Source organism: Zalophus californianus, chromosome 4 (genome assembly GCF_009762305.2).
Source record: "Zalophus californianus isolate mZalCal1 chromosome 4, mZalCal1.pri.v2, whole genome shotgun sequence".
Taxonomy (NCBI): domain Eukaryota; kingdom Metazoa; phylum Chordata; class Mammalia; order Carnivora; family Otariidae; genus Zalophus; species Zalophus californianus.
This window is the reverse complement of record NC_045598.1, coordinates 139,149,856-139,174,886: the sequence shown is the minus strand read 5'-3', so window position 1 is coordinate 139,174,886 and position 25,031 is coordinate 139,149,856. Positions and strand designations below refer to the sequence as shown.

General features: G+C 38.2%; 1 protein-coding gene and 1 long non-coding RNA gene across 2 annotated transcripts in view; one reads left to right on the top strand and one right to left on the bottom strand.

The window, feature by feature from the left end:
• Window positions 1-25,031, top strand: part of IMPA1 (inositol monophosphatase 1) — a 38,338-nt gene that overhangs the window by 223 nt on the left and 13,084 nt on the right. The window contains exons 2-7 of the mRNA XM_027576784.1: window positions 3,098-3,160; window positions 3,542-3,675; window positions 5,652-5,756; window positions 7,285-7,330; window positions 9,576-9,684; window positions 11,078-11,186. Coding sequence (XP_027432585.1) covers window positions 3,098-3,160; window positions 3,542-3,675; window positions 5,652-5,756; window positions 7,285-7,330; window positions 9,576-9,684; window positions 11,078-11,186 — 566 coding nt within the window. The remainder of the gene's footprint in view (window positions 1-3,097; window positions 3,161-3,541; window positions 3,676-5,651; window positions 5,757-7,284; window positions 7,331-9,575; window positions 9,685-11,077; window positions 11,187-25,031) is intronic.
• Window positions 4,394-25,031, bottom strand: part of LOC113912923 — a 55,576-nt gene continuing 34,938 nt past the window's right edge. The window contains exon 3 of the long non-coding RNA XR_003517038.1: window positions 4,394-5,124. This is a non-coding gene — a long non-coding RNA (uncharacterized LOC113912923). The remainder of the gene's footprint in view (window positions 5,125-25,031) is intronic.

Below are 25,031 nucleotides of genomic sequence, written 5' to 3'. Positions count from 1 at the left end.
CAGCCGGGGCCCCTTTATCCCTGCGGTGTTATCCTTAGCCCCGGCCGCCGAGTGACACCGGGAACAGGCCCCACGTCGTGTAGCGGTTTCGCCCACGCGTTCTCTCTGAACCTTTGTGGCAGCTGACGTAGAATAATGTTCTTTTTCATTTTTACTGATTCCAAGGAAGCTCAGACCTGGCATATATCCAGGGTCATGCAGTCCCAGTGTGAGCCCCTCATGTCATGCTGTCTGCAGTCGCCCTGCTGGGGACAGGTGACAGGAAGGTGGCATGGTTCCCACTGTCAGGAAGGCTGTGACCGGGACAGAAACAGTTGGGAATGTTTCAGGCGTTTGTCTTTAGGAAAGTGAAGGTGAATGGAATATGCTCATTTCCATCAAGAAATATGCTCAAAGTAGTTGTGAATATAAGGCACCTACGCAAATGATCAAAACGTAAGGAAGACATTCCTGAGTGCCCTAAGTGTGATGCAGGAGCTTTATGGGCTCTTCCAGGTCAAGGCATCCTCCCAGCTTTTCACTGTGTGTACCTTCCTTAGGAATGTTATTCAGGCTCAGGACTCAGTCGTTGCCTACTCAGGTGACTTACATAGTATTTATATCTGCAGGTCATATCTCTTCTGTGAGCTCGGGATCCATAGTTGAGCTGCCTAATTGACATCTCCTTTTGGTTTCACAAAGGCTTCTCATCTTCTACTAACTAAACTTTTGATCTCTCCACCACCTATCCAGATCTCCAAACTGACTCTTTTCTGTTACTGCCTGTTTCAGTGAATGTCACTATTATCCATTAAGTTGCTGAAAGTGGGAAATCTGGGCATCATTGAACTCTTCCTTTCATATCCATATCCAAATTATTGCTAAATGCCCCCAACTTTACCTCCTAAAGCAAGTATCTCTGCATTCTCTAAACTTCTCTATAAACACCTCTCCCTCCACTCTCCTATGTCTAAGCCAACGTTCGGGTCTCCTCTGGACTACTGCATCCTAAATCTAAACCTCCAGTCCAGTCTACCCAGCACCCACTCTCCACTCCTCCCTCCACCCTCCAATCCGTTATCTTCTATAGCGGTGGTGAAATGATTCTTCATGGCTCTGTCAGAATCTTACCTTTAAGGCCCTGCCTGGGATGATGCCTACTATCTCCCCAGTCTCATCCCTTGATCTCCTAGCTGTCACACTTAGGCCTTTTAGTTACTCTTCACTTAACATCCTGCAGTTGAGTTAGTTAATGCCTATTCACTTGTCCTTCAGATCTTGGTTTAATCATGTTGTCAAGGCAACCTTATCTTATACCTAAGGCCAGGTTAAAGCTCTTCTGTTACATGGTTCTCTCATTGTACTTCTACTTAGGCTTTATTACACTTGCGATTTTGCATGTAGTCTGATTTTATTAATATCTGACTCCCCACTAGCAAGTAAGTGAACTGGGCCTGTTTTCCTCACTATGATGCAGTGCCCAGTGTATCATAGGTATTCAGTAGATAGCTGTCAGATGATTAAACAAATAATGAATTCTGAATGGAGAATCCCTAGAAGGGGTAGCTTTTGAAATGGGCATTGAAGAATTGGTAGGAGTTATATCTGTGTGGGTACTGTTAGAAGGCAGAGATATGAGAGGCTTGAGCAAAGTTTCTGGCAACAAAGCAGATGCACTGTTCTGTTAAGCCTGGAAGAGAGGAATGGAGTAAGAATGGAAAAAGAAAAAAGAATGTGGAAACAATTCTTGAGACACTCTAAGCAGTGGCTTCTGTAACTTGAAAAGTGGCTTCCCTTTTACATTAAAAAAAAAAAAAAAAACCTTAGAAAAAAAAAGGCAACTGCCAGCAGAAACACCTCACTGTTTCTGCCCTTTGCCCTCCCCTCCTTTCCTCTTTCCTATACTGTGAGCACCATGGTAGGGAATTCTGAGTAGTCTTTAAGGTGAAACTGTGTCAGTTATTCTCAATTATAAAAGTGACAAAATTGGGGTTGCTTTATATTTTATTTTTTAAAGATTTTATTTATTTGTCAGAGAGGGAGAGAGCACTAACAGAGAGAAGTGGCAGGCAGAGGGAGAAGCAAGCTCCCTGCTGAGCAAGGAGCCCGATACTGGATCCCAGGACTCTGGGATCATGACCTGAGCCGAGGGCAGACACTTAACCAGCTGAGCCACCCAGGCATCCTTCGGGTTGCTTTATAAATGATGCCACATTTTTCTGGCCACTTGCAAAGCTTCACTGTCCTAGGTTCCGATTTTAGAGTGTGGTCAAGCCAATGGTGAGTTTTTTTGGTATTCTCTTCAGAAGTCAGTGGAAAGCTGGACAGTTCAAAAGACAAAAATATGTTATTTTTTCTGGGAAATTTATTTTTTTTTTGTCCTGGAATATTCTTTTCCTCACAGGTTGTAATAGAAAGATCAGAGGATTTTAACATCGGAATTGAGTATATACCTTCTGTGCCTTCCTTTCAAAGCTTCTTTAATTTCAGCATTCCCAGTGTTCTTTTATTTTCACTTTATTCTCTACCCAAACATGCACCTATCTTTTAAAATACTTCTGTATCCTTTCTTCTCCATCCCCCAATCGAGTGTTGTTGTTGTTGTTGTTTTTAAAGATTTTATTTGACAGAGACACAGCAAGAGAGGGAACACAAGCAGGGGGAGTGGGAGAGGGAGAAGCAGGCTTTCCGCTGAGCAGGGAGCCCGATGCGGGGCTGAATCCCAGGACCCTGGGATCGTGACCTGAGCCGAAGGCAGACGCTTAACAGCTGAGCCACCTAGGTGCCCCAAGTGTGTTGGTTTTTTTTTTTTTTTAACATTATGTTATGGGCACTTTGGGAAACACTTTTATACAGTGTTTTTTTTATGTTAATGTTTCTACAATAGAAGTGGTTTAGGTAAGAATATTTTTTAATGGACCTATGAGTGAATCTTGAAAACCATTGAACTCTAACACCAGGAAGAGGGCAATTACATTTGTGATTTTGTACATGTGATTCATTTCCTGAATGAAAGTATTGTGCTAATTGAGATGTTTTTCTGAACTAACTATTCTGTAATTAAGACTTATAGATTTTTAATTGCTTTGTCCTGACTTGTGTTAAATCTATTCGGAAGATGGCTGATCCTTGGCAGGAATGCATGGATTATGCAGTAACCCTAGCAAGACAAGCTGGAGAGGTATGAACTGAAATCTTGTCAGCCATAATGTGATGAATGTGGACAGCATGTGGTTGTCCTGTGAAATAACACATGCATTTTGATTAATTTGTATTTGTTTTCATTTTACTAAACATTTTCAATGGAGTCAATACTCTGATTTTATGTCGTTAAACCTTTTTAATGACAAATGTGAATTTAAAATAGGATGTAAAATTGTATGATTTTGTACCTAGAATGTCATAACCACTAAAAGTTTATTTTATATACATTGTGGTAAGACATTTTTAAGAACATCATTTCAGACAGATTGAATGTTTAAACCGCTTCTATATTTCATCTTTTAGTTTGATTTAAAATGATACATGCCTTTTCTATTTGCTTATCAAAAAATCTTTTTAGGTGGTTCGTGAAGCTATAAAAAATGAAATGAATGTCATGATTAAAAGTTCTCCAGCTGATTTGGTAACTGCTACTGACCAAAAAATTGAAAAAATGCTTATATCGTCCATAAAGGAAAAGTATCCATCTCACAGGTATTTTTTATTTTAGTTTCACATGATGAATTGAAACTTAGGTTAGAGTCAATGTACTAGACAGATTTTGATTCTAGACACAGAAATTGACTTTAGTTAACTTAAGCTGAAAAGGAATTTATTTAGAGAGTGTTGGGCAGCTCAGGAGCCCTGAGAGCAGGGCATAGGCAGAAGTCAGGAAGGCAGTGCTACAGGTGCCCAGGAGCCATTGCTTCAGATGCCACCGGTGTTACCTTCATGACTGCTGGCTTTGGATATCTTTGCCTCATTATCTCAAGATTACAGATCCTGAGCAGGAATGTCTTGCTGAACTCCAGTTGCTTGCCCAAGCTCAAGCTGCCAGGAAGGAGCAAACAGGAGGTATTTGGATTCCTTCGTAGTAAGAGGAGTGTTTGGATGCTGGGAAGCTAATATGACAAACCTGCCACAGTTATGATTTAGAAGTTTTATTCTCTATATTGCAAACTTTTTTATGTATTAGAGTGTTGGTGACTTTAACGAGTTTGAGAGAAAACACTAAAATCAGGGCTCTCTTACAGAGACATGTAGCAGAAACATTGTCATCCTTTTAAAGTTTTAACATTGTCATTCTCTACTTTTTTTTTTTTTTTGAAGATTTATTTATTTTAGAGCAAGTGTACACGGTATGGGTGGGCGGAGGGAGAGGGAGAGAGAATCTCAAGCAGACTCCCCGCTAAGCACAAAGCCTGACACAGGGCTCAAGCTCACGACCCTGAGATCATAACCTGGGCTGAAATCAAGAGTTGGATGCTTAACCAACTGAGCCACCCAGGTGCCCCTGATTTTCTCCTTCTTGGTCATGCCATTATCTGTTCCTGATATTTTAGCCACTGAAAAGAAAAAATGTTTAAAGCTGTGGCTAAATATACATCCTCTTAGTAAAAAGGCTTACAGCTAAGTGAAAAGGGGATGAAAGAAAATCATAATGATTATAGGATAGTTCAGTATTGAATAAAAGAAAGAAAATGAATAAAAGAAATAAAAAGAAAACCAATGAACTCAGACACCATTTACAAAATTCACCTGAGATTTCAAACATAGCATGTTTTAGGAAGGCATGTAGACACAGTAATTTTGGTGGGTAATTTGCTTTCTCATCGACTTATTTAATGTTCTCTATGATGTCCTTTGCTGCATAGCTAATTATCCTAAAAATTTTGCAGCTCTAGACAACAAACATTTATTATCTCAGAGTTTTCAAGGGTCAGGAATATGAGAGTAGCTTGGCTGCATGGTTCTGGTCGGGGTCTCATAAAGTTATAGTCAAACTGCTGGTCAGGGCTGTAGCATTTTAGAGCTGAAGGATAAGTTCACTTATGTGATTGTTGGTGACTTCAGTTCCTCATGGGTTTTCTGCTAGTAGCTCCCCTCATTTCTTCGCCATTTGGGCCTCCATAGAGCAGCTCTTAACATGGTGGCTGGCTTCCCCTGGGGCAAGAGAAGGAAAGGGACAGAGGGAGAAATAGAGTAAATAAGATGGAAACCACAGTACCATTTTTGTGAACGAGTCTTCACAGTTGCATATTGTAACTTCTGCTTTGACTCTTGGTTAGAAGAGAGTCACTCAGTTCAAATTCACACTCAAGGCAAGGGGTGTTAGGTTCTACCTCTTAAAGAGAAGAGCATGAGAGAATTTGTGGAGTTATTTTTAAAAACCACATTTCTTTAGTAAGTTCTCATCTGCAACAAATGTGTGTACATACACACATGTGAGTGCCTTTATTTACCCTGGTATTGGATTTGAGAATTTTGAATTTTATTTTTCACATAACTTTGCTCTGGGGGAAATAAAGTTTTCTCACTTTATCAGTCTGAAGGAAGAAGGAACAACAATAGGAAAGGGCATATGGACTTTTGTTATGTATTAAAGTAGACTCTGAATCTAAGGAAATGTTTAGGTTTGAAAATTATTGAAAGCAGTGTGAAGATTTGGAATTTGTCCTTCTTGCTTTTAGTTTCATTGGTGAGGAATCTGTGGCAGCTGGGGAAAAAAGTGTCTTAACTGACAGCCCTACATGGATCATTGACCCTATTGATGGAACAACGAATTTTGTACATAGGTATGTTTTAAAATGTTAATATTGTAATAACTTGTTTGTATACTAACTGAATGGACCTAGATACTTTAGAGAATTGTATAATTTGTAGAGTGAAATGTATCATGCAGAATTTTCATCAGATATGGAAGAGATGATGAAATATTCATGCTGTGGACTTGTACAGCAAGGGGTCCTGTTCATTTTTTTTCTGACTGGTGGAACCATACAAAAATGTAAGCAAGCAACATTGCTGCTTTGAGATTAAGGAACTAATGGAGTCAATTTTGGGGGTCACGTAGAATGTTGTCTATATAGAGTAGGTTCAGTCTGGGAGAAAAAACTATCAAAAAGAGCATGGGGTTTAGGATCAACAGATTTGGGCTTGATTCCAGATGCTTTTATAGGCTTTGTGACCTTAGGCAAGTTACTTAATCTTTGTAAGCCTCCGTTGTTTTTTAATGTGTAAAGTGGGCATCTTACTTGTACCTGCCTCCTAGAACTGTTTGTTCATGGGATTCAGTGAGTAATACTTTTATATAAGAACTTAGTGTAGTGCCTGGCACAAAGTATGTAACTCAGTATATTAGCACTAAAGGAAAGCCTGAGGGAATTGCCCGTGACACTTAAAATGGGTAGCCTAGTTTGTTGGGATTACACATAAATGTTATATTTGAAGTTGCCGTGTAGCTATACATATCTTTACTAGTACAGAATTGTTAAAGTCTGTAAAGCTAAGATCTAGAATCTATATGTGGAGTGTTAATGTGGAAAGATGCTCATGACATAACATAGAGAAGATTCTAATACAGAGTGTATACTATGATCCCATTTTTGTTAAAATGAAAACTATTAAATATTAAACGTTTTATTTTCAGTAGTTGAACACATTTTCTTATTTTGTTTATCTTGACTCTGGAGTCAGAAATTACAACCTGGGTGTTCAGACTGTCATGCAGCCATAGCAATAGCTGTGGCTAACAGTTTACTTTTCACGTGTGAAACTCCCAAGTTTGGTATTAAAGACAAGTAACAGTTTGTTCTGTACAATTTGATATCTGTGTTTATAGGTCCTGACTATGGGAGAAATGACCAAAGAAAAGAGACTTTTTAACCATGAACAATTAAAAATTTTTTTTAATTTTTTTATTTTTTGAAAAAAAAATTAGTTACTATATTCGTGGCATTTGACATTCCAAAGATGTAAAATGTCATACAGTGCAAAGTGTCCTTCCCACTTCTGACTGCAGTTTCTCAGGACCTATCTCTGGAGGTGGCCACTGTTACCAGTTTCTTGTGAATTCTTTCAGAGATGTTTCATGCCTGTAGAAGCTAGAAGCATCCTGTATGTATGTATGTATATGCACCACCTCTCCCCATATTTCCCCTATTTACACAGAGGGCTGCATACTATACACACTGTTCTGTGGGAGGAGGGATGAGACTATTTATATGAAAAGTTATATAGTCAATTACATTATGAAAAAACATGTTTATTGAAAATAATTTTATCTTGGTAAATTTGTATATATGTGTGTATGTTTTTTTAAAGGTTTCCTTTTGTAGCTGTTTCGATTGGCTTTACTGTAAATAAAAAGGTATGCTGTTTAAATTTATGGTAAAATGCCTTGCTCTCATTTTCTGAGAAAGTACATGTGTCTGTAATAAATTTAGGTTTGTCTCTATTCAATTTATATGGCTGCATTATTTCAGAGTAAGCTGCAGAACTGTTAAAATTGGCATAATACTTTTTCCATTAAAGAAAATTTAATGTCTGAGAAGCAATAATTAAAAGGAAAACATACATGCAAGTAACTGAAATACAATTCAGTATTTAATCACCATTATATATGTGATAGAGTCAGATGTGATAGGAGTTGATGTGTGATCTAAAATGCTAAATGAAAGAGGTGGGATTTGAGCTAGGAATGTCTTAATAGGGGTCAGTGAAGGGAGACTTTGAAAGACCAGAAAGTGGTAGGGGCCAGAACATGGTTGGGAAATGCTGAGTATGTTCAGGAGCCCAAATACTTGCTATATCTAAAACCCAGTAGAATACAATCTGTAGCAATTGCATTTCCTTGCTGTTTGGCTATTTGATCGATCAAACAATGAATGATGTTTACTAACATCTTACACACCTGTGTTCAAGGAGCTTGTGATATATTTGATCAGCATGTACACAAGAGAGTTAAAAAAAATCTATGAAAATAAAACATCTTAGGCACAGGGTTGCGCTCATTAGTGAGAACATCTGAAAGAAGCTAAAGGAGCCTTTAGCAAATAATCAGCCTTGGGCTATGTGCTGTCCCTGCCACTGAATTAACTCGTGGTTCAGGCACAAGTTAGATGTGCGAATAGGTAAATACATAGAGCAACTATGAAACAAATGCTGTGGGAACATGAAGAGGGGTGTATCCGATTCTGCCCGAGTGGTTTGGGGAAATCTTCATACAGAAGGGGTCTTTAGAATTTGGTCATGTGAGTTGGGTTTTAGAAACGTAGGAGTTTTTCAGATTAAAGAAGAAAAGGAGGAAAGCATTTTAATCAGAACAGCTTGGAGAAGAGCATGATGTGTGTGGGGAACGAGATGTTCATTGTGAGTGAAACTCTGAAAGTGGCAGGAGCAGAATTGATGAGGTGAGTTAGTTGTGGTTTTATTGTGAGGCACTGTGGCCTGTGTCAGAACATTTAGATTTTTTTAGGCTGTAGAAAACCAGTAGAGGTTTTTCAAGTACAGGGACAGATAATTCTAGCAATACAGAGATCATACCAGAGGGGCAGGCTGGGTGATTCTGAACTAAGATGGGGCAGTGAGGGTGGCTGAGGAAATGCCAAAATCAAGAAGTGCTTTCAAGATGAAATTTGAAGACGACACGTGGGGAAGGAATGAGGTGTGATGAGGTAATGAATGATCTTTGACCTCTTTGGTTGAGGTTTCTGCAAGATGAGCTGAAGCATAGGTTCTTACCTGTGACAATGGGATTACAGGTGGAACAGGCCACAGTTAAAGGTGGTAGTTGAATTTATGGACTAGAAAGAACAAACCTCTAAGAATATAGACATCCAAGAGGGGAATGGAAGATACGGAAGAGTGAACAAATCCTGACCTACACAACTTTTAAGGGTTGGACAGAGAACAAGGTCTTTAGAAAAAGTGACACAAAGATGGATTAGTGAGTGAGGTAGGACTAAAAGTCCTGCCAGAAACATGAGGGTACTGGATTAAGTAATGAAGTGTGGGTGATGGTCAGCAGTCTCCAAAGCTTTGGAGATGGCATTTGGTTAGTAGGAGTTCCTGGGTAATCTCTTTTGGGGAAGTTTCAGAAGTGTGTGTGATCAGGGCAGAAGTCAAATTGTAATTTTTATTAAGAGGAGAATGGGAGAGGTGAAGTGTAGACTACCCTTTGGCAGGGAAGGGAAAAGGAGAAGATAACATCTTGAAAATTTTGTGGGGGAGGTAGAAATTTGGTGTGAAAGTACCAGAATGAAAATCTGAGAGAAGAAGGATCAGTTGATAGAGGAGTTTTTCAGAGACATTTGAGAGGGTAGGAATTATAATACGGAAGGAAGTAGGAAATATTTACCTATCTGGGGCAGGAGCGTGAGAGGTCAAGGTGGGTGCTCTTAAGTTGAGAAATGGATGGGACAAGAGTCAAGGATTCAAGTCTGATGACCTCCTTTCTCTGTGTAAGCTGGAAATTATCATTTTTAAGTATCCCATAGTAGTTTTTTGAAAACATTCTCAATATAGTGGATTTTTTTGTTACTGCCTTTAAAAAAAGTATTGATTTAATGGTGGAAAATACTCAGGTTTGGTAAAGGAAACTTTTCCTTCTGCAGATGGAATTTGGAGTTGTATACAGTTGCCTGGAGGATAAGATGTATACTGGCAGGAAAGGAAAGGGAGCTTTTTGTAATGGTCAAAAACTACAGGTTTCACAACAGGAAGGTAGGTTTATCCTCTTCTTTGGTGTGGTCGATATTATATACATGTGTTTTATTGTTTTTGAGTTAACCAATGGAGTTGTCCCAGTTGTTAAAAGATTCATAAATTGTGTGTATTTTCCCTTTATGTTTTTATTTCCACCACAGTTTTGAATGTGGTAGTGGGAGCCAAGAAGGCAAGTATAGTCCAGCAAACACCACTTCAGACTCAGCAGCTTGCTAAGTGCTGGGGATAGAAAGATGAATAAGAATGGCTTCCTGCCCCCATGGAGTTCATGGTTTATTTAAGCCACTACATCTCAAATTCTTTGTCAAATTGCTCTAATCTGATGTTGCTGGGACCAGTTGTTAGACTGTAAATCTGAGGGGGGGGCAAGTTTGTTAATGTCGGGAATCATTAAAAATGAGGTCTCTACATTTTTTATGACCTTGATGATTGGTATTTTGTCTTCTATGTGACAGCTCATTGAAGTTTTGAGTCACCTTTTTTCCATAAACCGTGTCCAACATTTCCCACAGTTTGTATTTCAGATTCCTTTAAGTGCATCAAGAACTTAAAGATACTTGCAAATCAATCTAAATTCAGAATCCGCCTACACTTTTATAACTTTTCTCCTTGAACACTTAATTTGAGAGCAGATTTTTAGTTCATTTTCTTTTTATAGAACTGAGCCCCAAAGATTGGGACATGCATCATTTTTAAGGTGATAATGTGAAAAAACATGTCATCTTATAATCAAAGTAATGTGGTAGCTTTTGTAGAAACTAAACCTTTCCCTTTTTATAATTTTTTTGCTTTTTATACTTTTTAAATTAGATTATGTGATTATTAGAAGAAACAGTAATTATAAACATGTTCAGAACAAGCTGGTAAGCATACACTGGTGGGAGGAGATGAAGTGTAGGGTATGCTACACAGGGAGCCTATTAGCCGAGAGTGTTGAGTGTTTCATGAGCTTCAGTCATGTTGTTTCAAAGACAGAATGGAAAGCATTGGGTAATCCATCAATTTAGTAAATGGAGGTCAGCCACCACTCAAACTTGTTTTATTTCAAATCTATATTTAAATTATTTAATTTCTAAATTCTACTTTTTAAATATTTGAGGTATTTGCTTGTTTCCCACTAAAGGTATCATGAATGTAAGCAACTTGGTTATATTCTACACTTTTTGGGGATGATCTAAGAAGCAGACTCCTTGATTATAAAAACAACCACTTAAGGATAATAAATTTATCAGAATTTTAATACTTCAAGGCTTAGAATGAAAGAAATACAGTACAACTAGGGTGAGGGATAAAAATGGTCCTATTTTATTCTGAATTACAAGTTACCACATTTTTAAATCAGAGTTCTTATTGTTAAACTCTAGTGATTATTTAAAACATTCTCTTTTAGATATTACCAAATCACTTTTGGTGACAGAGTTTGGCTCTTCCAGAACACCAGAGACTGTAAGAATTGTTCTTTCTAATCTGGAAAAGCTTTTGTGCATTCCTATTCATGGGTAAGCTCTTTTCTTTTCTTCCCTGAAGTTCCAGAGAATTTAACATTTTCAAGAATGAATTTTCCATAAAAATGAAGTTTTTTAATAGGCTTGGGATCAGTACCATAATTATAATTTTGTAATGTAATTAAAAAAACTTTTTGAGAACAATTTCAAACTTAAAAAATTTGCAGAAATAATGAGGGGGAAAGTACACCCTTTACTTATAGTCACCTGTTGTTAACATTTTACCCCATTTGCTTTATCATTTTATCATTCCCTCTGTGTGTGTGTGTGTTGTGTGTACATAAATGAATGTGTGCATACACAAGTGTATACATACCTTTTATCCCACTGGACTATTTAAGGGTAAATTACATATATTATGGCTCTTTACTCCTAACTACTACAATTTATTTTAAGAAATTAGGGATATTTTCTTCCATGACCACAGTACAATTGTTGACCTCATAAATTTACGCTTTATCTAATCTACCATCCGTATATAATTTTGACAGTTGACCTAACAATGTCCTTTGTAGCATTTTCTTCCTCCAGTGCAAGAGTCAGTCTAGGGTCAAGCGTGAATATAGTTGTCATGTCTCTTCAGCCGCTTTTGATCTGGAATATTTCCACAGCCTAAGAAATTCCCACCTCCTCTTAGTTTTCAAATTATTTGCATAAAGGAATACAAGGTAGTAGACTCTTATAACTTATTTCTGGTTTCTCTGTATCAATAGTTACTTCTTCCGTGTCATTTTTTATTTTTTATATTTGTGCTTCTTGTTGTAAATCTTGGTTAAATTACTTAGTGGTTTGTCTCCACCCCCCACCCCCCCGAGAACCAGGATTATGATTTATTTTTCTGATCTACAGCTTTTTTCCTCCCTGTCTTGAATTTATTTTTATTCTTTGATTTTTTTATTAATGTGTTAGGTTATGAATTTTTATTTTACTGTTTTAAACGTATATCATAGATTCTAATATGTAGGGTTTTCATTATAATTATTTTTCACAAAATCTGTAATTTGTATTTTCCCTTTCACCTAAGAGTTGTGTTCTTAAATTTCTATAAAGAAATTTTTTAAATTTCATTTTTAATTACATCATAATGAATCTGCTATGGAGTGACTAATATTTGTGCCTAGTATGTGATTAATTGGGGGGATGGTTCTGTACACACTGAAAAGTATATTCTCCGTTATTAGGGTATAATCTTTGATATATAGCCTAAAGATGAACCTTATTATGTTGTTTGTTTTGTTTTTTGTCTACTTCACCTGTCTCATACTGAGTGATATGTTAAACTCTTCCATTATTGGTATGTTTCTCTATATTTCTCCTTGCAACTCTTAGAGCTTTTATTTTACGTAAGGTGGAAGATGCATTATTTGATGCCTATACATACTGTTATAACTTCTTGTATAATTTTAACTTTATATAGTATCCTTTGCCTTCTTTCATGCTTTTAGACTTAAAGTCTGCTTTGATATCAAAATTGCAAACTCTACCTCATTGCTATTTGCCTGATAACTTTTGGTCCACTCTAACTTTTAGCCCTTTTAAGTGTATCTCTTGAATACAGCGTGGAATGGAGTTTTGCTTAAGAATGCAAATGAATTTAAGTATTTTTTTCTTTTAATAAAACAGGCCTCTTCATTTATTAATATGACTGTTTTGTTTAGTCTCAATTCTACCCTTTGGTCTTAGTTTTTTGCTTGACTTTAGGAAAGGATGGGGCAAGCATTTTATAAAGTTTTCCAGGTCACCCTTAGATTGTATGAGCTCATCCTCTACAGATTCCTTGAGAAGAGCACATGTGTATGACTCCATGACTTCTAGCACATTCTGTACTGTTTTTCTATGACCTTGAATGTTGAACAGCCTGGCTGGATATAATATCCTTAAGAAACAGTATAAACTAAATGTCTTGAAACTGCTATTTTACTGTTGCCTTGCTTTGTATATTGCTTTTGAGAAATCTGATACCATTCTAATTTTCTTGGCTTTTAAATTCATGTTTTGGGATGCCTGGGTGGCTCAGTTGGTTAAGCATCTGCCTTTGGCTCAGGTCATGATCCCAGGATCCTGGGATCAAGTCCCCCATCGTGCTCCTTGCTCAACAGGGAGCCTGCTTTTCCCTCTACTTCTGCTGTTCCCCCTGCTTGTGCATGCTTGCTTGCATGTGCTCACGTGTGCTCTCTCTCTCTCTCTGACAAAATCTTAAAAAAAAAAAAAAAAAAATTATGTCTTACTTGGAGGCTCTGAGAATTTTTGTTTTTTTCTTGTAATCTTCCACGGCTAATAGCTTTACAAGGATAGATCTTGGAATTGCTCATTCTGGCAGAATTTTATCCTTTAACATGTATACTCAGATCTTTCTTCATTCAGAAAAATTTTTTTGAGTTTTAAATACTAGTTCAATTTTCATTTTCATTTTCTCTTTTTTCATTTTCTTCAGGACACTAGTAGGAATGTTCAGTTTCCTTTGGGTCTTCTTTTTCAGCCACTTTCTCTCTGACCCTTTTTACTTCCTTCCTATATTGCTTTTCCTCATTGCCTTTTTTTTTTTTTTTTAAAGATTTTATTTATTTATTTGACAGAGAGAGCACAAGCATGGGGAGTGGCAGGCAGAGGGAGAGGGAGAAGCAGGCTCCGGGAGAAGCAAGCTCCCTGAGGAGCAGGGAGCCCGATGTGGGACTCAATCCCAGGACCCCTGGGATCATGACCTGAGCCGAAGGCAGTCACTCAAACAACTGAGCCACCCAGGCGCCCCTCCTCATTGCCTTTGATTACGTTTTTTTTTTAAATTTTTTCTTATGTTAATCAACATACATTACATGATTAGTTTTTGATGTAGTGTTCCATGATTCATTGCTTGTGCATAACACCCAGTGCTCCGTGCAATACGTGCCCTCTTTAATACCCATCACCAGGCTAACCCATCCCCCCACCCCCCTCCCCTCTAGAACCCTCAGTTTGTTTTTCGGAGTCCATCTTCTCTCATGGTTCGTCTCCCCCTCCGATTTCTCCCCCTTCATTCTTCTCCTCCTGCTATCTTTTCTTTTTCTCAACATGTATTGCATTGTTTGTTTCAGAGGTACAAATCTGTGATTCAACAGTCTTGCACAATTCACAGCACTCACCATAGCACATACCCTCCCCAATGTCTATCACCCAGCCACCCCATCCCTCCTACCCGCCCCCCACTCCAGCAACCCTCACTTTGTTTCCTGAGATTAAGAATTCCTCATATCAGTGAGGTCATATGATACATGTCTTTCTTGATTGACTTATTTCGCTCAGCATAACATCCTCCAGTTCCAGCCACATTGTTGCAAACGGCAAGATATCATTCCTTGTGATGGCTGCATAATATTCCATTGTATATATATACCACATCTTCTTTATCCATTCATCTATTGATGGACATCTTGGCTCTTTCCACAGTTTGGCTATTGTGGACATTGCTGCTATAAACATCGGGGTGCACGTACTCCTTTGGATCCCTACATTTGTATCTTTTTTGGGGTAAATACCCAGTAGTGCAATTGCTGGATCCTATGGTAGCTCTATTTTCAACTGTTTGAGGAACCTCCATACTGTTTTCCAGAGTGGTTGCACCAGCTTGCATTCCCACCAACAGTGTAGGAGGGTTCCCCTTTCTCCGCATCCTCACCAACATCTGTCGTTTCCTGACTTGTTCATTTTAGCCATTCTGACTGGTGTGAGGTGGTATCTAATTGAGGTTTTGATTTGGATTTCCCTGATGCCGAGCAATGTTGAGCACTTTTTCATGTGTCTGTTGGCCATTTGGATGTCTTTGGAAAAATGTCTGTTCATGTCATCTGCCCATTTCTTGATTGGATTATTTGTTCTTTGGGTGTTGAGTTGGTAAGTTCTTTATAGATTTTGGATACTAGCCCTTTATCTGAGATGTTATTTGCAAATATCTTCTCCTATTCTGTCGGTTGTCTTTTGGTTTTGTTGACGGTTTCCTTTGCTGTGCAAAAACTTTTTATCTTGATGATGTCCCAATAGTTCATTTTTGCCTTTGCTTCCCTTGCCTTTGGCGATATTTCTAGGAAGAAGTTGCTACGGCTGAGGTCGAAGAGGTTGCTGCCTGTGTTCTCCTTTAGGATTTTGATGGACTCCTGTCTCACATTTAGGTCTTTCAACCATTTTGAGTCTATTTTTGCGTGTGGTGTAAGGAAAAGGTCCAGTTTCATTCTTCTGCATGTGGCTGTCCAATTTTCCCAACACCATTTGTTGAAGAGACTGTCCTTTTTTCATTGGACATTCTTTCCTGCTTTGTCGAAGGTTAGTTGACCATAGAGTTGAGGGTCCATTTCTGGGCTTCCTGTTCGGTCCCATTGATCTCTGTGTCTGTTTTTGTGTCAGTACCATACTGTCTTGACTACAGCTTTGTAATAGAGCTGAAGTCCGGAATTGTGATGCCACCAGCTTTGCTTTTCTTTTTCAACATTCCTTTGGCTATTTGGGGTCTTTTCTGGTTCCATACAAATTTTAGGATTATTTCCATTTCTTTGAGAAAAGTTGATGGTATTTTGATAGGGATTGCATTAAATGTGTAGATTGCTCTAGGTAGCATTGACATCTTCACAGTATTTGTTCTTCCAATCCATGAGCATGGAACGTTTTTCCATTTCTTTGTGTCTTCCTCAATTTCTTTCATGAGTATTTTATACTTTTCTGAGTACAGATCCTTTGTGTCTTTGTTTAGATTTATTACTATGTATCTTAGGGTTTTGGGTGCAATTGTAAATGGGATTGACTCCTTAATTTCTCTTTCTTCTGTCTTGTTGTTGGTGTATAGGAATGTCACTGATTTCTGTGCATTGATTTTATATACTGCCACTTTACTGAATTCCTGTGTGAGTTCTAGCAGTTTTGGGGTGGAGTCTTTTGGGTTTTCCACATACAGTATCCTATCATCTGCAAAGAGTGAGAGTTTGACGTCCTCTTTCCCGATTTGGGTGCCTTTGATTTCTTTTTGTTGTCTGATTGCTGTGGCTAGGACTTCTAATACTATGTTGAATAGCAGTGGTGATAGTGGACATCCCTGCTGCGTTCCTGACCTTAGGGGGAAAGCTTTCAGCTTTTCCCCATTGAGAATGATATTCGCTGTAGGTTTTTCATAGATGGCTTTTATGATATTGAGGTATGTACCCTCTCTCTCTATACTCGGAAGAGTTTTGATCAAGAAAGGATGCTGTACTTTGTCAAATGCTTTTTCTGCATCTCTTGAGAGGATCATATGATTATTCTTTCTTTTATTAATGTATTGTATCACATTGATTGATTTGCAGATGTTGAACCAACCTTGCAGCCCAGGAATAAATCCCACTTGGTAGTGATGAATAATCCTTTTAATGTACTGTTGGATCCTACTGGCTAGTATTTTGGTGAGAATTTTTGCATCCGTGTTCATCAAGGATATTGGTCTGTAATTCTCCTTTTTGATGGGGTCTTTGTCTGATTTTGGGATCAGGGTAATGCTGGCCTCATAAAATGAGTTTGGAAATTTTCCTTCCATTTCTTTTTTTTTTTTTTTTTTGGAACAGTTTCAGAAGAATAGGTGTTCATTCTTGTTGAAATGTTTGGTAAGGTCCCCTGGGAAGCCATCTGGCCCTGGGCGTGCGTTTGTTGGGAGATTTTTGATGACTGCTTCAATTTCCTTAGTGGTTATAGGTCTGCTCAGGTTTTCTGTTTCTTTCTGGTTCATTTTTGGTAGTTGATACATCTCTAGGAATGCATCCATTTCTCCCAGATTACCTAATTTGCTGGCATATAGTTGCTCGTAATATGTTCTTATAATTGTTTGTATTTCTTTGGTGTTGTGATCTCTCCTCTTTCATTCATGAATTTATTTATTTGGGTCATTTCTCTTTTCTTTTTGATAAGTCTGGCCAGGGGTTTATCAATCTTATTAATTCTTTCAAAGAACCAGCTCCTAGTTTCATTGATCAGTTCTGCTGTTCTTTTGGTTTCTATTTCATTGATTTCTGCTCTGATCTTTATTATTTCTCTTCTGCTGCGTTTAGGCTTTATTTGCTGTTCTTTCTCCAGCTCCTTTAGGTGTAGGGTTAGGTTGTGTATTTGAGACCTTTCTTGTTTCTTGAGAAAGGCTTGTATTGCTATATACTTTCCTCTTGGGATGCCTTTGCTGCGTCCCAAAGATTTTGAACAGTTGTGTTTTCATTTTCATTGGTTTCCATGAATTTTTTAAATTCTTCTTTAATTTCCTGGTTGACCCGTTCTTTAGTAGGATGCTCTTTAGCTTACATGTATTTGAGTTCTTTCCGACTTTCCTCTTGTGATTGAGTTCTAGTTTCAAAGAATTGTGGTCTGAAAATATGCAGGGAATGATCCCAATCTTTTGGTACCGTTTGAGACCTGAGTTGTGACCTAGGATGTGATTTATTCTGGACAATGTTCCACGGGCACTAGAGAAGAATGTGTTTTCTATTGCTATTGGATGGAATGTCCTGAATATGTCTGTGAAGTCCATTTGGTCCAGTGTGTCATTTAAAGTCTATTTCCTTGCTGATCTTTTGTTTAGATGATCTGTCCATTTCAGTGAGGGAGGTGTTAAAGTCCCCTACTATTAATGTATTGTTGTCGATGTGTTTCTTTGCTTTTGTTATTAATTGGCTTATATAATTGGCTGCTCCCATGTTAGGGGCACACATATTTACAATTGTTAGATCTTCTTGTTGGATAGACCCTTTAAGTAGGATATAGTGTCCTTCCTCATCTCTTATTACAGTCTTTGGTTTAAAATCTAATATGTCTCATATAAGGATTGCCACCCCAGCTTTCTTTTGATGTCCATTAGCATGGTAAATCGTTTTCTACCCCGTCACTTCCAAGCTGGGGGTGTCTGGGTCTAAAATGAGTCTCTTGCAGACAGCATATCGATGGGTCTTGTTTTTTTATCCAGTCTGATAGCCTGTGTCTTTAGATTGGGACATTTAGCCCATTTACATTCAGAGTAACTACTGAAAGATATGAATTTAGTGCCATTGTATTGCCTGTAAGGTGACTGTTACTGTATATTGTCTTTGTTCCTTTCTGGTCTATGTTACTTTTAGGCTCTCTCTTTGCTTAGGGGACCCCTTTTAATATTGCTGGTAGGATTGGAGTGGTGATCACAAATTCTTTTAGTTTCTGTTTGTCCTAGAAGCTTTTTATTACTCCTTCTATTTTAAATGACATCCTAAATGGATAAAGTATTCTTGGCTGCATATTTTTCTCATTTAGCACTCTAAATATATCATGCCAGTCCTTTCTGGCCTGCCAGGTCTCTGTGGATAGGTCTGCTGCCAATCTAATGTTTCTACCATTGTAGGATACAGACTGCTTGTCCCAAGCTGCTTTCAGGATTTTCTCTTTGTCTCTGAGACTTGTAAGTTTTACTATTAGATGTCAGGGTGTTGACCTATTTTTATTGATTTTGAGGGGAGTTGTCTGTGCCTCCTGGATTTTGATGCCTGTTTCCTTCCCTACATTAGGGAAGTTCTCTGCTATAATTTGCTCCAGTATACCTTCTGCCCCCTCTCTCTTTCTTCTTCTGGGATCCCAATTATTCTAATATTGTTATGTCTCATGGTATCACTTATCTCTTGAATTCTGCCCTCGTGATCCAGTAGTTATCTCTTTTTCCCAGCTTCTTTATTCTCCATCATTTGGTCTTCTATATCGCTGATTCTCTCTTCTGCCTCATCTATCCTACCAGTTAGAGCCTCCATTTTTGATTGCACCTCATTAATAGCCTTTTTGATTTCAACTTGGTTAGATTTTAGTTTTTATTTCTCCAGAAAGGGTTTCTCTAGTATCTTCCATGCTTTTTTTCAAGCCCAGCTAGTATCTTTATAATTGTCATTCTGAACTCGAGTTCCAACATCTTTCTAATGTCCGTATCGAGTAGGTCCTTGGCAGTTGGTACTGCCTCTTGTTCTGTTTTTTGAGGTGAGTTTTTCCATCTTGTCATTTTTTTCTAGAGGAGAATAGATGAGAGAACAAAATGCTAGACGGGTAACAACGACCCCAGAAAAATATCATTAAACAAATCAGAAGAGACCAGAAACTGGGGGGAAAGAAAGAAAAAAAAAATTCAAATATGATCAGGCTGGTGAATACATCAGTGCCACACACTAGATTTTGGGCGGATTTTGGTCTGTTAGAAAAGAAACTGCCTCTCAAAATAGAAAAACTTATATATGTACAAAAATAAGGGTAAATACAATGAAGGGATGCAATATGACCGCAAAGATGAAAATTATAAAAGATTTCATAAAAGGAATTGATAAGAAGTTTGTTGAAAAAAGAAGAAAAATTTTTAAAAGATAATGTAATCAGGCAGGAGACTAAAACAAAGCCATACACTAGAGATTTAGGGTATATTTTGGTCTGTTAGAAAAAACTGTATCCCAAAATTTTAAAGTGAGTACAACTTATATATATACCAAAAATAAGGTTAACTACAATGAAGGGATAGAATATGACTGTAAAAATGAAAAATAAAAAATATTTTTAAGAAGGGATTGATAAGATGGTTGAAAAAGGGAGAAAGAAAAATTCAAACAAAAAATAGAAAAAGAAAGTTAAAAAAATTAACTTTGAAAGACTAAAGAATAGGGGGGGAAAAGCCATGGATTCTATGTGCAGTATTCCCCTAGCGCTGCGCGTTCTGCCATTCTCATTGATCGGTAAACTTGGTCTTGGCTGGCTGTCCTTGCTGATCTTCTGGGGGAGGGGCCTGTTGCAGTGATTCTCAAATGTCTTTGCGAGGCGGAATTGCCCTGCCCTTGCCAGGGGCCGGGCTAAGTAATGTGCTTGGGTTTGCTCTCGGCAGCTTTTGTTCCCTGCAAGCTTTCCTTACAGCTTTGGAGGATGAGAGTGAAAGTGGCAGCCTCCCAGTCTCTGCCCTGGAGGAGCCAAGAACTCGGGGCCACACTCCTCAGTGAGCCCCCAGAGAAAAGCAGTCAATCCCTCCCATCTCCCCTGTCTCCAGCCGCACTCCATGCTCACCAGCCTGTGACCGAGCGTTTTTCTCTGGCACACGAGCCCATTTGGACCCTCCAAACTCAGCAGATCCCTGCAGTGCGCTCGCATGCCACTCCTCCCAGGAGGAGGAAGGGGAAGCTCCCCAGATCTGCCGCTTGTTGGGTCCCTGCTGGAAAAGCAGTGGCCGACTGTGCTGTGGATCACATTTTATGGCAACCCCGAGCTGAGAGCCCATGCCTTGGCTCCGTCTCTGCAGCCGGCTTCCGAGCTCCGTTACCTGGGAGCTCTGCCACACTCAGGCACTCCCGGTCTTTCTGTGACCCCGAGGGTCCTGAGACCACACTGTCCCAGCGAGGGTTCCACCCCCACCCCCCCACCCCCGCTTAGCCACTGGAGCAATGTTCCTCAGCAGAGCAGACTTCTAAAAGTTCCAATTTTGTGCTCAGCTGCTCAATCACTGGCTGGGATGGAGGCCCCCTCCCCCGCCATCTATCTTCCCGTATATTGCCTCGGATTCACTTCTCTGCAGGTCCTACCTTCCAGAAGGTGGTCGCTTTTCTGTTCAGAGGGTTGCTGCTCTTCTTTTCTTCGATGTCCTGTTGAGTTCGTAGGTGTTCAGAATGGTTTGATCCCTATCTAGTTGAATTCCTGGGACCAGACGAAATTTAAATCTCCTACTCCACCACTGCCATCTTGCTCCTCTCCATTTACTTCTATGATGTTTTCTGGCATCATGATTTAGGGAATAATTTCATCTTAAACATATCTTTGAGGCCCTTTTAGATGTCAGGCACTCTCCTAGGTGCTTTGCAGATATTTATTATAACCATTACAACAGTGGTCCAAAATAAGTTGGTCTCCCCATTTTGATGACAAGAAAAGTAAAACTTGAAGAGAAAACTTTCTCAAGATTGCAGTTTTAAGCAGCTAAGTAGAGGTGCAAACTCAAAGCTCTGTGATACCAAAAATTGTCTTTTACTTTATGCCATATTCTGTAGAAGGATCAGACTAAAATAGGATTCAGAAGACATCTGTAAAATCTAGACCACAGCCTTGATCATTTGGTGATTAAGTATTCTCTCTGGTAATATTTATTCATAAAAGAATATCTTACTTTCTGACTATAAGTCTCCTTCCCTGAGAGCCCATGATATTTATTAGAAATGGACAGAAGCATTGCCAGTAAGTATCATTATTGTTCTTCCAGCCTACAGTTCTGTCTCTGAATAGAAATACCAAGAGGTTATTCATGAAAGATCTTGATATTTGCTTTCTAGGACATGAGCTATGAACTATTGCATATCCCATGAGAAAAGGGGAAAATTTTGTATGCTATTCTTTATGTAGACTATCAAAAGCCACTTACTTTAATTTGGTTTTATCTATTTGGAAAGCAGTCAAACATCTGTTTAACATTTGTTAAACAGTTCTCTCCTAAATTTGATATGTAGTAAGAAATAAGCAGTAAAGCATATTTGAAACCAAAGGCATCACATAATTTTAATCTATTTTTTTTTTAATTGCTTTGATGTAAAGGTGTATCATTTTTAAGTTTTTTGGTGGAGTCTTTAGGGTGTTCTGTGTATGGTATCAGGGCAGCTGCAAGTAGTGACAGTTTTACTTCTTCCTTACTACTTTGGATGCCTTTTATTCCTTTATCTTGTGTGATTGCTGCAGCTAGGACTCCCAGTAGTATGTTGAAGAAAAGTGATGGGAGTGGACATCCTTGTCTTGTTACTGCTCTTAGAGGAAAAGCTGTAAGTCAGTATTTTACCATTGTGTATAATGTTAGCTATGGGTTTTTCATATATGGCCTTTATTATGTTGAGGGTTTTTAACATAAACAGGTGTTGAAATTTGTCACGTTTTCTGCATCTAGTGGGTTGATCATGTGATTTTTATTTTTCATTTTGTTGATGTGGTGTAGGACATTGATTTGTAAATATTGAACCATCCCTGCATCTTCGGAATAAATCCCACTTGATCATGGTGAATGATCATTTTAATTCATTGTTAAATGTGGCTTGTTAATATTTTGTTGAGGATTTTTGCATCTGTGTTCATCAGCGATATTAACCTGTAGTTCTCTTCTTTTGTAGTGTCTTTGGTTTTGGTGTCAGAGTAATGCTGGCCTCATAGAATGAATTTGGAAGCTTTCCTTCTATCTTTTTGGAGTAGTTGGAGAAGAATATTCTTTAATTTTGTTTAAAATTTTAGTATTAACTTTTCCTAAAATGTTTGGTACAATTCACCTGTGAATCCATCTGGTCCTAGACTGTTGTTTGTTGGGAGTTTGACTACTGATTCAGTTTCATTGCTAGCAATTAGTTTGTTCAAATTTTCTATTTCTTCCTGATTCAGGTATGGATGTTTATATGTTTCTAGGAATTTATTCATTTCTTCTAGGTTGCCCAATATAATTTTCATAATATTATAATCCTTTGCATTTCTGTGCTATCAGTTATTTATCCTCCTTCAATTCTGATTGAATCTTTGTTTTTGTTGATGAATCTGGCTAAAGGTTGATCAGCTTTGTCTTTTCAGAGAACCAGCTCCTAGTTTCATTGACTTTTTTTTTTTTTTTGTCTCTATTTCTGCTCTAGCCTTAATATTTCCTTCTATTAGCTTTGGACTTTGTTCTTTTTATAGATCTCCTAGATGTAAGGTTAGGTGTTTGAGATTTTTCTTGTTTCTTGAGTTAGGCTTGTATTGCTATAAACTTCCCTCTTAGGACTGCTTTTTGCTGCATCTCAAAGATTTTGGACAGTGGTATTTTCTTTTATCTTCATAGATTTTATTCCTCCTTTGATTTCTTGGTTGACCCACTGGTTGTTTAGCAGCATGTTGTTTAGCCTCTGTATTTGTGTTCCTTTCCGGATTTCCTCTTATAATTGATTTCTAGTGTTATACGATTGTGGTCAGAAAAGATACTTGATAGGATTTCAGTCTTGATTTTATTGAGATTTGTTTTGTGGCTTAGCATGTGATCTCTCCTGGAGAATTTTCTATGTGCACTTGAGAAGAACGTATATTCTGCTGTTTTCAGATGAAATGTTTTGTATATATCTATTAGGTCCACTAGTCTAATGTGTTGCTCAAAGATACTGTTTCCTGTTTTTTCTCTCCAGATGGTCTATACATTGATGTAAGTGTTGTGTTAAAGTCACCTACCATTATTGTACTATTGTCAGTTTCTCCCTTTATGTCTGTTAGTAGTTGCTTTATATATTTGATTGTCCAGTGTTGGGTGTATAGATATTTACAATTGTTATACTCTCTTTTTAGAATGTTCCCTTTATCATTATATAATGCCCTTCTTAGACTTTAAAACAAAGACTGTAACAAAAGACAATTTCTTGTGATCTAAATATTGCTAGTGTGGCTTTTTGTTTCACTTCTGTTTTCATGGAATCTTTTTCCATCCATTAAGTATATACATGTCTTTAGGTCTAAAGTAAACCTCTTACAGGCAGCAAATGGATAGGTTTTGTTTTTTTAAATCTTTTTGGTCACCATATAGCTTTTGATTGTAGCATTTTGTCCTCTTAACCTTTAAAGTAATTATTCATAGGTATTACTTCCATTTTGTGACTTATTTTCTGGTTGTTTTTCTCTGTTCCTTCTCTTGTTCTCTTCTCTTGTGGTTTGATGGCTTTTTAGTGTTAAACACAAAAAAAAGAGAAAGGAATCAAAAGTATATTACAGGTTTTTGATTTGCAGTTACCATTAGGTTCATATTTAACATCTTATGGGTATAGCAGTCTATATTAAGTTGATGTTTGCTTAAGTTAAAACAAATTCTAAAAGCACTAAATATTTACTCCCCTACCCACGTTTTATGAATGTCATATTTTATGTATATAAATGTATGTTTTTTTATTTTTTATTATGTTAATCACCATACATTACATCATTAGTTTATGATGTAGTGTTCCATGATTCATTGTTTGTGCATGACACCCAGTGCTTCACGCAGAATGTGCCCTCTTTAATACACATCACCAGGCTAACCCAACCCCCCCCTCCCCTCTAGAATGCTCAGTTTGTTTTTCAGAGTCCATCGTCTCTCATGGTTCGTCTCCCCCTCTGACTTACTCCCCTTCATTCTTCCCCTCCTGCTACCTTCTTTTTTTTTTCCTTGACATATATTGCATTATTTGTTTCAGAAGTACAGATCTGTGATTCAACAGTCTTGCACAATTCACAGTGCTCACCCTAGCACGTACCCTCCCCAATGTCTATCACCCAGCCACCCCATCCCTCCCACCCCCCACCACTCCAGCAGCCCTCAGTTGGTTTCCTGAGATTACGAATTCCTCATATCAGTGAGGTCATATGATACATGTCTTTCTCTGATTGACTTATTTCACTCAGTGTAACACCCTCCAGTTCCATCCATGTCGTTGCAAATGGCAAGATCTCATTCCTTTTGATGGCTGCATAATATTCCATTGTATATATATACCACATCATCTTCATCCATTCATCAGTCGATGGACATCTTGACTCTTTCCACAGTTTGGCTATTGTGGACATTGCTGCTATAAACATTGGGGTGCACGTACCCCTTCGGATCCCTACATTTGTATCTTTGGGGTAAATACCCAGTAGTGCAATTGCTGGATCCTATGGTAGCTCTATTTTCAACTGTTTGAGGAACCTCCATACTGTTTTCCAGAGTGGTTGCACCAGCTTGCATTCCCACCAACAGTGTAAGAGGGTTCCCCTTTCTCTGCATCCCCGCCAACATCTGTGGTTTCCTGACTTATTCATTTTAGCCATTCTGACTGGTGTGAGGTGGTATCTAATTGAGGTTTTGATTTGGATTTCCCTGAT